Source organism: Eriocheir sinensis, chromosome 48 (genome assembly GCF_024679095.1).
Source record: "Eriocheir sinensis breed Jianghai 21 chromosome 48, ASM2467909v1, whole genome shotgun sequence".
NCBI classification, from domain to species: domain Eukaryota; kingdom Metazoa; phylum Arthropoda; class Malacostraca; order Decapoda; family Varunidae; genus Eriocheir; species Eriocheir sinensis.
Genome location: NC_066556.1, coordinates 6,914,820 through 6,929,252, shown reverse-complemented (window position 1 = coordinate 6,929,252; position 14,433 = coordinate 6,914,820). Strand labels below are relative to the sequence as shown.

At 46.7% G+C, this 14,433-nt stretch overlaps 1 protein-coding gene across 1 annotated transcript in view; it reads right to left on the bottom strand.

Annotated features, from left to right (window-relative positions):
• Positions 1-14,433, bottom strand: part of LOC126981523 (bone morphogenetic protein receptor type-2-like) — a 92,174-nt gene that overhangs the window by 7,470 nt on the left and 70,271 nt on the right. Inside the window, exons 3-10 of the mRNA XM_050832712.1 lie at positions 6,145-6,300; positions 5,496-5,702; positions 5,014-5,169; positions 3,992-4,174; positions 3,568-3,737; positions 3,132-3,324; positions 1,511-1,726; positions 336-542 (exon numbers count right to left, since the gene is read on the bottom strand). Of these exons, the coding sequence (XP_050688669.1) occupies positions 336-542; positions 1,511-1,726; positions 3,132-3,324; positions 3,568-3,737; positions 3,992-4,174; positions 5,014-5,169; positions 5,496-5,702; positions 6,145-6,300 (1,488 nt within the window). The remainder of the gene's footprint in view (positions 1-335; positions 543-1,510; positions 1,727-3,131; positions 3,325-3,567; positions 3,738-3,991; positions 4,175-5,013; positions 5,170-5,495; positions 5,703-6,144; positions 6,301-14,433) is intronic.

The window sequence follows — 14,433 nt, the reverse complement described above, 5'->3', positions numbered from 1 at the left end:
GGAAGCTCTCGTGCTGCCTCCATATTTTTACTCTGCCACTTGCTGGGGTCTTGAAGTGTTTTATTACTAGAGCAAATTATAAGTGCACCAGCTCTTATTCTCTATTTAATTTTTCTGATGAATCTAATTTTTGCTGCAGGATCATACCAACAATGACAAAACACCAAGCTCTCAATAATTTGCCATATAAATAACTAACTTTGCCAAAATACTGTCTCCAAAGCATATGAACAATTACCAAAATCCTGTTTGGCGTATGAACATTTTACAAGCCACTCCGTCAACACACAAGTTCTGAATTAAGAGCTCAGTGTTATAAAATGTGCCTCTCTTACCCATGGAGATGTCAATGGGGGGCTCTGAGGGCGAGCCGGTGATGGTTGTCTCCACGGTGGCCTCGGACACGCTGGACTCCTTCTCCCGTGGCGTGATGGCGTTGCTGATGATCTTGCCGCCGTTGAACATCTCGCCGGCGCGCTGACTCAGGGGCAGGTTGGACATTGGGTTCATGGTGGGACTCACTCCACTCATACCCAAGCTTGCTGTGAGTGAAACATTGACATCAGTAATTCAAATGGTGCCTTATTCAACTTGACACATAACAAAATATGGTAAAAACAAGAAAACGTGATGAGTGATGATGCAAAATCAAGCCCCATTCAATGCGTCATCAGACATTGAAATTAATCATCACTGCACCATACCTTCCATTTACTCATGAAAAACTTACGCAATACTTTATCTATTGTTCTTCATACCCTAACTCCAGAGACTTCAGTCAAGATGAACACTGGGGGCAGCATGAACCAAGCAGTTCATATGACGCATCTAGTGCTCAAGGGGCGAACAAGCCAATTACCTTGTTCTGAGCTACAGGCCTTCAAAGTCAAGCATAGCAAAAACATAATGAAAAACACACATAGCGATATCACCATACATCAATAGAAAGTTTTCAGCTAGACAAATTTGATGGAATCAGTGTTTGTGTGAAATTGTGTTAATGGGTTATGGGTGTTTTTTTATTAATGCATTTAATCCAAACTGAGAAAATTAAGAGAACATGATGTAACTAACAGCCAGTTTAAATTTCAAAACAAAATTTCCATATCTAGGTGTTTTATGAAGTTTACTAGTGCTCTTTGCCCTTAGAGGCCTGATACAGCCGACTTCATACACTGCATCGTAGACAGGCAAAGACACGCTACCCTCACCACCTTTCTACTGGGCCATAGAGACCGATTTTCCATTTTCACATTCACAGAGGGTTGCACAGTGCTTCCATCTAGCGGAAACAGGCGAAAACTCAAAATCCCCCATGTTGGTGTGCTCGGCCCTCGAGCTCTAGACGCCTCATATATCAAGGCACTACTTTTGAGGGGCATGCATTAGTTACAACAACAAAAATATTAGAATAGAAAGAGCCATCTACAACCAGCTGACAGATAAACTTTGAATATTAATTTTCCCTGTATTTCTGTCCCCCCCACACACAGTGCACAGGAAGACCTACATTTATATCTGTCCCAGAGTGCCGGCAGCTCTGCCAGCCGACCCTCCACGCACATGGCCGACAGCCTCGCCTCAGCATCGTAGTCCCAGCAGTCCTCGATGGTCTCCTTGAGTAAGCGTATTGCCGGGTTGGTGTCTTTCCAGACAGAGGGGAACAAGGGCCGGGCTTTGTTGCGTACCACCAGGACTTGGACTTGCTCAAAGGTGGGGTGAAGACCTGGAAAGCAACCGGGCTATAAGTACTGGACAGATGTTTGGGGTGGATGGTAGAATACAGGTGTTCGTTCATTTGCTATTTTTGGTCTGAAGCAGGTTGAAAATTGGGGTAACAAGGAAGCACACATTAGTTATATGGGAAATGTCTTGACACGGAAGTAGTACTGAAAATATGGAAAAGGCAAATGTTATACAGATAGAGGCAAATCTTATACAGATATTAAAAAGGGATAAATCAGAAATATCATATTCCTGCCCAATGAGCAAGATGTTGGTTATCAAATGTGCACAGAAATGAAAATCTAACCACAGGAGCACACACTGAAAGATAAGGAAAAGTTTTATAGGATCTAGTAACAGACCAACTAACTTGACGCCTCACCACGTCTAGTCTACTGCGAGTCTCATCAAAAAGCTCCTACTCTTTAAAAGTATCACACCATAATTTTACATTTTCCTAAAGGCAGACCAAGCCTTGCCGTGTTTACAACAGCCAACCTGGTAAATACAGTCAGCTGAAACATAACTAAACGGAGTCTCATTTTGTTTTCAGACTGCATATTTCCAATCTTGCCTGGTTAGAATGGTGGTCCTGCAAGAAGGCTCAACATTCGGAGGTGCAACTGTCTGTCTGTCTGTCTGGGGAGTATTAGCTTAGATTGCTACATATAAACATAACCTAACCTGACATCATATAGGAAAGCTTTGCCCCTCTTGAACCCCCATGAGAAATAAAGCTTCCAGCCTGAGTAGGATCGGTTACTCCCCTGCCAGTAACCAACCACCCACACCTATGAACACCGAGACTCCATGTCCTGTGTTGGGCTGCCGCTATTGTCCGCCACAACAGCCAGACTAGACTTTGGAAACTGGCCTCCAGCCTTGGCAGGTTTCTGATGTAAAGGCTACTTGATCATTACGATGCCATCAACCTCTACTTTAGCAACTGTGAAGGTTTATATCACCCAATATTTACTTTGCCTTGTCAAATTGTTTCACAGGTTAAGGGATCATGTTCATCACCCATACGATAGTTAACTTTAAAAAATTGTTATCAAGTTCATTTATATAAACTACTAACACTGAAAAAGATGTTAGGACACGTACTAACGGGTAAAAATTGGATAAATTCAAGTTCAGGAAGGAAAGTAAAAACTGGTTCACAGTTGGGTAGTGGATGAGTAGAAGAAATATGTAGTTGATTTAAATATGGTTGAAAAATGTATCAAGTTAAGAGAATTATGGATATCCTTGTGTGTATTGAGAATATACTCAAACTTACACATCTCTCCAGTAGGAGCAAAAATATATATACTACTTTACTAACAATGCATTTCATATACACATAACACATTCACATACTCACTTCACTTCAGATAATCAGAGAGCAATGCAACACCACTCACCAATCTCTGCCTGGAAGGGAAGCATGTAGGGCGGTGTCTGCAGACCCTGGTAGAGGTCGTGGCAGCGGGCGGCACACTCCCACAGCACCAGGCCCAGCGCATAGATGTCGATCTGCTTCAGCGCTGCCTCACAGTCCCTCAGGTTTACTGCACCTTCAAGAACTTCAGGAGCCATGTATCTTAGCGTTCCAACCTGAAAGGAGGGATGAGCATTATTCCTAGAGATATGCACATATAACACTCAAAGCCTTATCTAATGTAATAACATAACAGAACATAATAACTTGCTGAATAATACTCCTTATCCATTCTAAAAAGTAATAATATTAGCTGTTTACATTAGCTGGGACTGGGAGTTATGGAATGACAACATCTTTCATCTAGGTGTAGACTGTAGCAAAACTGAATTAATTTCTTTGACACTTAGGCCACTCACATCAGTTAGCGATGATGTCTCAGCGTGCTGCTCCTCCCCGTTGATGTAGTACCTGGAGCCTTGGGTGTGGATGGCAAAGCCCAAGTCAGACACCACGCAGCGCATGTTCCCGGCCAGCAGCAGGTTGCGGGTGTTGAAGTCCCTGTGGCTGATGCATGGCTTCACAACATCTGGAAAGAGTTTGCTCCTCAACAACTCAAAAGGGACAGCCTTAAGTTACCCACTTGACACATATGACTAAACATCAAAAACAAAATTTGAGATAATATACTAATTAGAATAGTATTATTATTTCTGCAGCACAAATTCCTGTGTGAACATGTGCACACAGACACATGTACTTAAACAAGCAGACATACATACATAAAAAACATACTACATACTCATAAAGAAAAAAAGGTATCCATGGAAGTCCTAAACTTACCTCCTCTTCTAATTTCTGAATGTAAATGTGCAAGGCCTCTTGTGGCACTTAACACAATGTTGCAGAATGTTGACCAGTTGAGGGTGTTCTCTAAGAGGTAGGTGCTTAAGCGACCTTTAGGGCAGTAGGAGAGCACCAGCCCATAGTAAATATTGCCATCTTGTCCTACACGCTCACCACTTCCTGCAAAGTAGTCAGTTATTTCATTAAACAGACAAATAATCTCTGGTTCTTCACCACTAGTAAATTATTTCAAATAAAGCAGAGTGGGGACACAAACTCTTCCATGTGACAATCCTGGCCCTGTCTGGCTGAGGGCAAGAGCCCTGTAGCCCCTAACTGGCCGCATCAGCCTTTCCTTGACAGACTCCCCCCTGGCACCTGACTGACTGAGAGCGAAAGCAGTGGGACAGCTCACTGGTTGTGTTAGGTAGCAGGAGACAGAAGTTCCCACAGCCCCTGACTGGTGAGAGCAATGATAACACTCAGCGGGTAGTTTAGTTAGCTAGCAGGCGCCATCTGGGAGCCCTGTACCCAGAGGCAACTGAGTCAGTTAGGCACGTCCCTCCACTCTGTCAAGGTGCTCTACATGCACCCGTAACTGCCTCAACTCATTTTCACTAGAATAGAACCTGCTTAAGAGACTTGTGTGTTTCTGTCATCCCTCAAGTACATACACACAATGTACATGGCTCATAGAAAACACTTTGACTTTGAATGTGATAGATTTAGTATGAGTTTCTTTGGGGCCTATCTTGTGTTGAAGCAATGTCCTGCTGTACTAACACTGGTCTGGCCAGGAAAACCTTAAAAACCTGTCTTCTTTTTATGACTACTTTTCTCTTTTTTTTATTAATGGCCAATATTCAAAATCATTTGGTCCTTGCAGCTAGTTTTCTTAATAGTAATCAATTTAGCAGCACAGAATATGATCTCTAAACATCTACAAAGAATGATTGTGCTTAAAGCCAAACTGAAGTACATATTGACACAAGAGACTTTGGTTACCATCCACAACTTACCAAGATAAGACAGAAGGTTGGAATGTTCCATAAGAGGAAGGGAATATATATACTTCTCATTAATATATGAAGACTTATGGTGCTGTGGAAACATTTTTACTGCCACCTCTTCATCGTCCACTATGGCTCTGTATGCGGTGCCAAAGCGACCTTGACCTGGGGAAAAGTGTACATCATGTTAGTGACATTGTGACATCAGTGTAGAAAAAAATATATCAACTTGGTAAATCATAAAGATCTGACTTTGAAATTATTTACATTACCTGCTGGTACATCAGTTTTAAAACAATGTTGATTTGCATCCTATAAACCCACATATTTTACTGGTACATTTCAGCATCACTTTATGTTGTATCCTCTTGACATATCACAGTACACTCGCTTTTCTCCTGCTCTACAGCATTCTCGATTTATATCCCCCAATGTTGATACTCATTAAAAAAAAAAAAATAATAATAAATAAATAAATTGCTATCCATTACCTATTGTTTCAAGGATCTTAACGGAGTCCAGGTCTATGCAGGGGGAGGCTGGGTGCTCCTCGGGGGGCAGGGCTTCGAGGGGTGGACTGGCTTTCCTCCAGTGGCGGGTGCCCAGCACGGCGCATGTTACCACAAACACGAAGGCCACTATAAGTAACGACCACAGCCATACGTAAGACTTCTCGGGGGACTCTCCATTCTTATCATCTGGAATTATAAATCTGCTGTTAGTACTTCAAGACCAAATCGTCACCTTTGTAAACAAACCACCTAAGTCATTAATTTCTACTTTTCAGGAAATAAGAAAAGAACTGTTATTATCTCATTTGGCTTAAGATTTAGGCAGAAGTGAAAAGACCAATTCCAGAACACTCAAACCCTGAATAACAAAGGCAAATGAACAAAAATGGGCGTCACATGTTGAAAAATTGATGTAAACAAAAACCTTGAAATCGCTGAAAAATGACCGAGGCGATTATTATATGAGGGTGACGAAATATTTCCTGGAAGTTCTATAATTTTGAATCAAGTTTAGATTATAGTCATTAAAAAATAACAAAGCTCTTGGGTAATACACATCACAAAATCTAGGTTTCTGGTTGTTGGTGCAGGAAGTCAAGGTGTTTGAGCCTCCATGCGTGGGGCGTACCTGTGTCGGGGACAGGGGTGGGCAGCTCCTTGTCCTCGGGCACCTCCACCTCCAGATTGCACATATTTCCCTTGCAGCAGCAATAGTAGTTGTCGTAGCCCTTGGGGTCTCCCACGCACGTCGGTGTATTGCAGTCACTCTGTGTTTCCCAGCAGCCTGAAATGGAAGACAGGCGGACATGTTTACTGCTGCTATAAATAATCCATATATTAAAAAAATAAATATCTGTACCTTTTCTAGGTATATATTTAAAAGAATTTTATACATAGGGCACGGATTTTGAGTCAAATGAAAATGGAAAAAAAAATGGAAAATCAACAAGTCACATTTTTCACCATGTAATTATAGCATGCCCCCCCCCCCCTCCCTCTGTGTGTGTGTGTGTGTGTGTGTGTGTGTGTGTGTGTGTGTGTGTCACGCCATATCTATTACAGCTGACTCGGGAGCGAAAAGCAAGCAGTCATCAGTGTGGAGCCGCGAATCATGGCGGACGCAAAAACAATGGGAAGGAGAGAGAGAGAGAGAGAGAGAGAGAGAGAGAGAGAGCGTCGTCACCACAGCGATTGAGCCTCCACGAAGACGACACTCGGTCCCTCAAGGTCACACGGATACATTACAAACGGGACGAAGCCGCCGATGCGTCGAGTTTAGCAGAAGGGGAAAGAAAGGTTGGGCGAGGGAGGACCCGTGCCGTGGGAGCCAGACAGAGAGGAGGAGGAAGGAGGAGGAGGAGGAAGCTTAGCAACACACACACACACAGAGGAGGAGAAAGAGGCAACGATTACGTAACGGGAAAGGAAGTAAACGTCAGAACAAAACCCACGATTATCATTATATACTCCTACATATGGAAGCTTTAGTAGTTATGTAATCTTACGTAATACAATCGTACTTATTATCTCCACCCAGCACCACCACCAGCAACAACACTACCATCACGGCAACCACCCACCACCACCACCAGACAGTGCAACACCATTACATCATCGCCCCAAAAGAAAGCCATGCTAGTGCACAACCCTCAACGGAGCACTGGAGGAGGACGGCAAGAACAGGGAGATTGGTCGTGGCTTTGGATGAGGGGATAGGAAGGTACGTGGCGTCCTTGATGGCGTGGGGGGGTGGGGGATAGGGAGGTGTGTGTCTGTGTGTCTTCTGTGCAAATCTGAACCACTCGAGCGGCGGCAAGACAGGTTAGGGGCGCCAGCTATCCACGCAGCGGTACATTTCCCTCCCTCCCTCTCTCCTTTCCATTCCCTTCCCTTCCACCGCTTATCCATCCTGACTCCATCTCCTCCTCCTCCCTTTCCATTGCCGTCTACATTCCCAACTTAACCCAAACCAACCCGACTAAACAAAATCCACCCAGTCCTAGGCTAACCCAACCCAATCCTGCCAAACAAAACTACCAAAGTCAACCTAATTTAACCCAAACCTCTGCTTCACTCAACCATCCATGCACCCAAACTCTCTCTCTCTCTCTCTCTCTCTCTCTCTCTCTCTCTCTCTCTCTCTCTCTCTCTCTGTCTGTCTGTCTGTCTGTCTGTCTGTCTGTCTGTCTGTCTGTCTGTCTGTCTGTCTGTCTGTCTGTCTGTCTGTCTGTCTGTCTGTCTCTCTCTCTCTCTCTCTCTCTCTCTCTCTCTCTCTCTCTCTCTCTCTCTCTCTCTCTCTCTCTCTCTCTCTCTCACACACACACACACACACACCTGCTTGGTCACGCCCGCCTCAAAGATGTGTGTGTGTGTGTGTGTGTGCTGGAGACGGCTAAACAAACTCACTCACCAGTCACCACACACACACACACACACACACACCGACTGGACAGACAGGCAGCCGGAGCGTGAGCGTATGAGTTTGGCAGACAGGAAAATCAATGTAAGTGTTTAAAAGTGAAGAAATGTCACGTTGCCTCCTCCTCCTCCTACCCCCCCCCCCTCCTCCTACTCCTCCTCCGCCGAGCAGCCAGACGGAGGGTCCAGCCGCCGCCACCGCCGCCGTCGGGAAACAAGGGAAAACTCGCCGACGGGTTACGTAACGACGGTGCGGGGGCGTGACGTGCACCCTTTGTATCCACACACACACACACACACACACACACACACACACACACACAGGAAACAGTCATGAAAGAAGCGTAGACTCGACTTTCGGCATTACTTAATAAAGGTTAGAGAGAGAGAGAGAGAGAGAGAGAGAGAGAATGGAAGTGGTGGTGGTGGTTGTGACGGCGGCGGCGGCGTGCAATAGCAGACCACACCACAGCTGCTTGTGACTCAGGAGCGCTCTCTCTCTCTCTCTCTCTCTCTCTCTCTCTCTCTCTCCTGCTTACGTCACCAACCGCCCTGACCCAGCCACGCACGCACGCACGAACACACTCCAGCCAGCAGACACAGCTCAGACACGCCGATCTCTCTCTCTCTCTCTCTCTCTCTCTCTCTCTCTCTCTCTCTCTGTCTGTCTGTCTGTCTGTCTGTCTGTCTGTCTGTCTGTCTCTCTCTCTCTCTCTCTCTCTCTCTCTCTCTCTCTCTCATTAACCACCGGCATCCGTTCCCATTTCCCTCCCTATTATTTCACAACTTTTCTCTTCAACTTTTCCATTTCTGTTTAACTTTTTCTTTTTAATTTCTCTCTCTCTCTCTCTCTCTCTCTCTCTCTCTCTCTCTCTCTCTCTCTCTCTCTGTATGTCTGTCTGTCTTTCTCTTTGTGTGTCTGTCTCGTTTTATCTCCGTGTGTGTGTGTGTGTGTGTGTGTGTGTGTGTGTGTGTGTGTGTGTGTGTCAGCCTTTCCTCCACGTCGTTGTCCTCGTCCTCCTCGTCCCACTCCTCCTCCTCCTCCTCCTCCTCTTCACACTCCTCCCCCGCCATGCCGCCGGGCCCTCGTTACTGCCAAAATCAATAACTAGTGCAGGTCTAACGCAGCTCCCCCGTCCCTTCACCCCTCCCCCGATCACGTGCCCTGACCCCTGACCCCTTGACCTCCGCATGATCAATAAAGAGCGTCTGGCTTGCACACTGACCTCTCCCATACAACCACCTCTCCCCCCTTCCCCCTCCCACGTCAATTCTGCAAAACCATGGCACGTTCACCTTTTAATTAACGAGTTCAGGTGAGGTCAGGCAGTGTCAGACAGGATTTTTTTTTTTTTTGGGGGGGAAGGGTGATTAAAGATGCTCGTAATAATAAAAATAATGAAAATAAAATAAAAAAGAATGACAGCTGTGGTATTAATGGTGGTAGTAATGGTGGTGGTGGTGGTGGTAGTAGTAGTAGTAGTAGAAGGCTCTTTTTTTGTAGTTTTTCCTTTGTTTTTGCCCTTGAGCTGTTTACTGTAAAAAAAAAAAATACTCATAATACTAATACTAACACTAAGAAGAAGAAGATGAAGAAGAAGAAATGCAAGAACACGAACAAGAAAAAAAAAAACAGGACCAAAAACAACAGTAATGAAAATAAAACCAAAAAAGATAACAAGTGATTTTATAAAACCGAGCGAGAGACGGAAGACTACCTACGTCACCCAGCTCGCCTTCACCTGTCCCATGTGTCCAGGCGACGATGGGTGATTACGCTAAATTGCATAGTTACCTGGAATGACACGAGATTACAGACCGCACCGACCCTAGTTACCCGCGACGATAGAGACGAATAGAGGAAAAAGGAAGGAAAAGATCAGACTAACGAGAATACTAATAAAGAAAGGAAGAAAAAGCGAAGATGGAAGAAATATAGAAGGAAGACGAGAAGGAAAGGGAGAAAAAAAACGAGGAAAAAATAAAGAACGGGAGAAAGAGCGAAGATAGGAGAAATAAAGGAGGAAGAGGAGAAAGAAGAGGAACGTAGTGATGGTGGTGGTTGAGGATGAAGAAGAGGAAGAAAAAAAGGGAGAAAAATACCAAAACTAACGAGGAAAAAAATAAAGAATGCGAGAAAGAGTGAAGATAAGAGAAAGGAGAAAGAGTTGGTAGTAATGTTGGTGGTTGAGGATAAAGAGGAAGAAGAGGAGGAGGAGGAGGAGAAAGGAACAAAGGACTACGTAAAGACGAGAGAGAGAGAGAGAGAGAGAGAGAGAGAGAGAGAGAGAGAGAGAGAGAGAGAGAGAGAGAGAGGAGAGGGGGTGAACGGCCGGAAAATGAACGAATATAAACTTCACCTTAACCGAAGAAGTAATACAAGATCGGCATCGCCCCGGACGGAACGCGGCGATACGAGACATAAATTAGAAACGATGCAATAAAAAAAAATAATAAAAAAACGCGAGGAAACAACACAGCAAAAAAATATATAAGAGAAACAAACATATGCAAATAAAGCAGGAGAGTCTGAGTAAGAAGAAAGGCCGACGGAGGAGGAGGAGGAAGAGGGGACAAGGAGGAGGAGGAGAGAAGACAAGAAGGAATGAGAGAGGACAAGGAGGAGGAGGAGGAGGAGGAGGACTAAGTAAAAGTCAGGCTAGGAAAGCGGCAGACACGGAGGAAAGACTGGAGGAGACAACAAAGGAGAGAGGGAGGCGAGGAGGAAGGGAGGGACAGAGGGAGGAAAGGAGGGAAGGAGGGAGGGAGAGAGCCTGCGATTCTAGGCCCACCCTGTGACGAAGTGGGCTTAAAGCTGAGACCACCACCACCACCACCACCACAACCACCACCACCACCACCACCACCACTACCACCACTACCACTATCGCTACCAACCCCCTCCTTCCCCTCTTTTAAAACTAGCACTACCATCACCACCACTACCACCACCACCACCACCACAACCACCACCACCACCACCACCACTATCACTACCAACCCCCTCCTTCCCCTCTTTTAAAACTAGCACTACCATCACCACCACTACCACCACCACCACCACCACTATAACCAACATCACTACCAACCCTCTTTTAAAACTATCACTATCTTCACTACCACCACCACCACCACTACCAACCCCCTCCCCCTTCCCTCTTACAACCAACACCACCACCACTACATCAACACCAACCTCATCACTATAACCACTCCACCACACTTCTCACCACCACCAGAACTTCCATGAGAACCCCTACCACCATCACCACCACCACCAACAACAACAACACCGAAATCAAAACACTGTCCCACCACCACCACCACCACCACTACCTCATCACCATCTCTGCCTGTTCAACACATCCCTGTCACCACCATCATCACCACGGCTCTTCTACCGGCTTAACCACCACAACACAACACCCTCCTCCTCCACCTCCTCCTCCTCCTCCTCCTCTTATCCACCTCCTTTCTATCTGTTTAGTTCCTTTCTTTCTCCACTTCTTGTCTCTCTTCCCCTCCTCCTTCTCCTTCTCCACCTCATATCTCTCTCTTCCCCTCCTCCTCCTCCTCCCCTTCTCCACCTTTCTATCTATTCACTTCCCTTACTCCACCTCTTCCCGTCTCTCTTCTCCACCTCCCATCTCTCTCTTCCCTTCCTCCTCCTCCTCCTTCTTCCCCTCCTGTCTGTCTCTCTTACCCACTGCCTCCCCTTCTTCTTTCTATCTATTCACCTTCCTTCTGCACCTCTTCCTGTCTATCTTTCCCTCCACCTTCTCCTCCTCCTGTCTCTTTCTTCCCCTCCTCCTCCTCCTCCCCCTCCTCTCCCCGGTGTCACTCTCTCTCTCCTCCCTTGTGAGTTTCTGCTTTCATATGCACTCATAATCGATTTGACTGCATTCTTATCCTCTCTCTCTCTCTCTCTGAACTGTCCCATGGTTCTTATTTATCTAGTTTGTTAATTATATACGATGGATGAGAGAGAGAGAGAGAGAGAGAAAGGTAGGCACAGGCTCAAACAGGTGGGCAGGCAGGTAAGGGGGGGGGGGGGGGCAAGAATTTCGGCACGGGGTACAAGGTGAGAGAGCAAGGCATATGTAGCAAGGGGGGTTAGGGGTGAAGGAAGCAGGGGTTAGGGGGTGACGGTCGTGGGGGTGGGGGAGGTAGAGGAAGGAGGGGGTGAGGAGAAGTGATAAGGGGAGGGGGGAGGAGGAGGGAGGGGAGGGGAGGGGAGGGGAGGGAGGGAAGGGGGAGGGGATGAGGGTACAGGGGAATGGGGAGTGATAAGGGTTCGGGAGGGAGAGAGTGGGGAGGAAGGGAGAAGGAAAGAGAAGGTGAGGGGGAGGGAGAGAGGGAGAGGAGTGGAGGAAAGGGGAAAAAAGGGGAAGGTAAGGGGGACGAAAGGGGAAGAAAGGGGAAGGTAAGGGGGAGGAGAGGGAGAGAGGGTAAGGGAGAGGAGTAGAAATGGAAAAGAAAGGGGAAGGTGAGGGGTAGGTTATGAGAGGGAGAGGGGAAGGAAGGGGAATGTAAGGGGGGGAGGGAGGAGAGGGTAAGGGAGAGGAGGGTGGGGAGGAGGGAGAAAGAAAGGGAAGGTGAAGGGTAGGGATATGAGAGGGAGAGGGGAAGGAAGGGAGAGGAGGGTGGGGAGGAGGGAGAAGAAAGGGGAAGGTGAGGTAGGGATATGAGGGAGAGGGAAGGAAGGAAATGAAAGGGGAGGGGAGGAGATGGTAAGGGAGAGGAGGGTGGGGAGGAGGGAGAAGAAAGGGGAAGGCGAGGATAGAAAGTAAGGGGAAGGTGGTGGGAAGGCATCTAAGAAAGGTAGAGGAGAGTGGGGAGGGGAGGAGGAGAGGGGAGGTAAGGGGGAGGCTGAGGGAGGATGAGGAGAGGGGAAGGAAGGGGAGACTGAGGGGGAGGCTGAGAGAGGGAGAGAAGAATGGGGAGGGAAGTAGGAAAGGGGAGTTAAGGGGGAGGCTGAAAGGGAGAGGGGAGGGGAAGGAAGGGGAGACTGAGAGGGAGAGGGTAAGGGAGAGGAGGGAGGTGGAGCACGGGGTAGGGGAGGGGAGGGGAGGGGAGAGGAGGGGGCGGGGCAGTGGAGTCAGCATGTCGGACGGCGTAGTAAGGAGCGGGGCGGCGGCCTTGGCGGAGGTGCTGGTGCTGGTGCCTTGTCCACACGGGTGCCCACTGCCATGCCCTGCCCGCTACACACACACACACACACACACACACAAACACACACACACACAGCCCCCACCCCCACCCCCCGCTACGCCTCCCACAGTTATGGACAAAGTGAACTGGACACGCGAGATTTACTTTTTTTATTTTTTTTTATTTTCAGATTTAGTAACATACAACCGTTCATGTCTACCTCAGCCGAACAGTTGTCAGATGTCCTTAATTTGTGGTCATATATGCTTCCTTACTGATGACACTTTTTACCTAATACGAGGTCTTTCACTGTTGGTTTGTTCCCTATACTGCTGGGTACAGTGATGGGGGTTCGGGAGGGAGAGAGTGGTGAGGAAGAGAGAAGGAAAGAGAAAGGGAGGGGGAGGGAGAAAGGGAGAGGAGTGAGGAGGAGAGGCGAAGGCAGGAAGAAGGAGAAGAAAGGGGAAGGTAAGGGGGAGGGGAGGAAGAGAGGTTAAGGGAGAGGAGTAGAAAGGGAAAAGAAAGAGGAAGGAGAGGGGAAAGAAGGGGAATGTAAAGAGGGAGGGGGAGGAGAGGGTAAGGGAGAGGAGGGTGGGGAGGAGGGGAGAAGAAAGGGGAAGGTGAGGGGACGTGTGTTCAGACCCTAAACCTTACCTAATCAGAAATCATTCACTGTATTTGTGTATGGGAATTTCTTATATGTTTCCTCGGTAAAGAGCTTTATTTAACGCATCGAGCTCTTTCTTTTGTAAGTATGCTATAAATTGCCAGTTATCATGTGTTGTGAGTCCTCTTTTTATAAATATGCTGCAAGTTGCTACCTATCATGTGTTTGCAGATACCCTAAACTTATCCTAATAAAAACCCGAACAACTAACATGTCTCAGTAAAATAATATATGCTTTCTATTTAACAAGTCTTTCTATCTAACAAGTGAGGCCTTTCTTTGTTGTTAAATACCCTATGTTGTTGGCTATGTTGTTGGCTATGTTGTTGGCTATGTTGTTGGCAATGTAGTTGGCTATGTTGTTGGCTATGTTGTTGGCTATGTTGTTGGCTATGTTGTTGCTATGTTGTTGGCTATGTAGTTGGCTATGTTGTTGGCTATGTTGTTGGCTATGGTGCTGGCTATGTTGTTGGCTATGTTGTTGGCTATGTTGTTGGCTATGTTGTTGGCAATGTAGTTGGCTATGTTGTTGGCTATGTTGTTGGCTATGTTGTTGGCTATGTTGTTGGCAATGTAGTTGGCTATGTTGTTGGCTATGTTGTTGGCTATGTTGTTGGCTATGTTGTTGGCTATGTTGTTGGCTATGTTGCTGGCTATGTTGTTGGCTATGTAGTCGGCTAT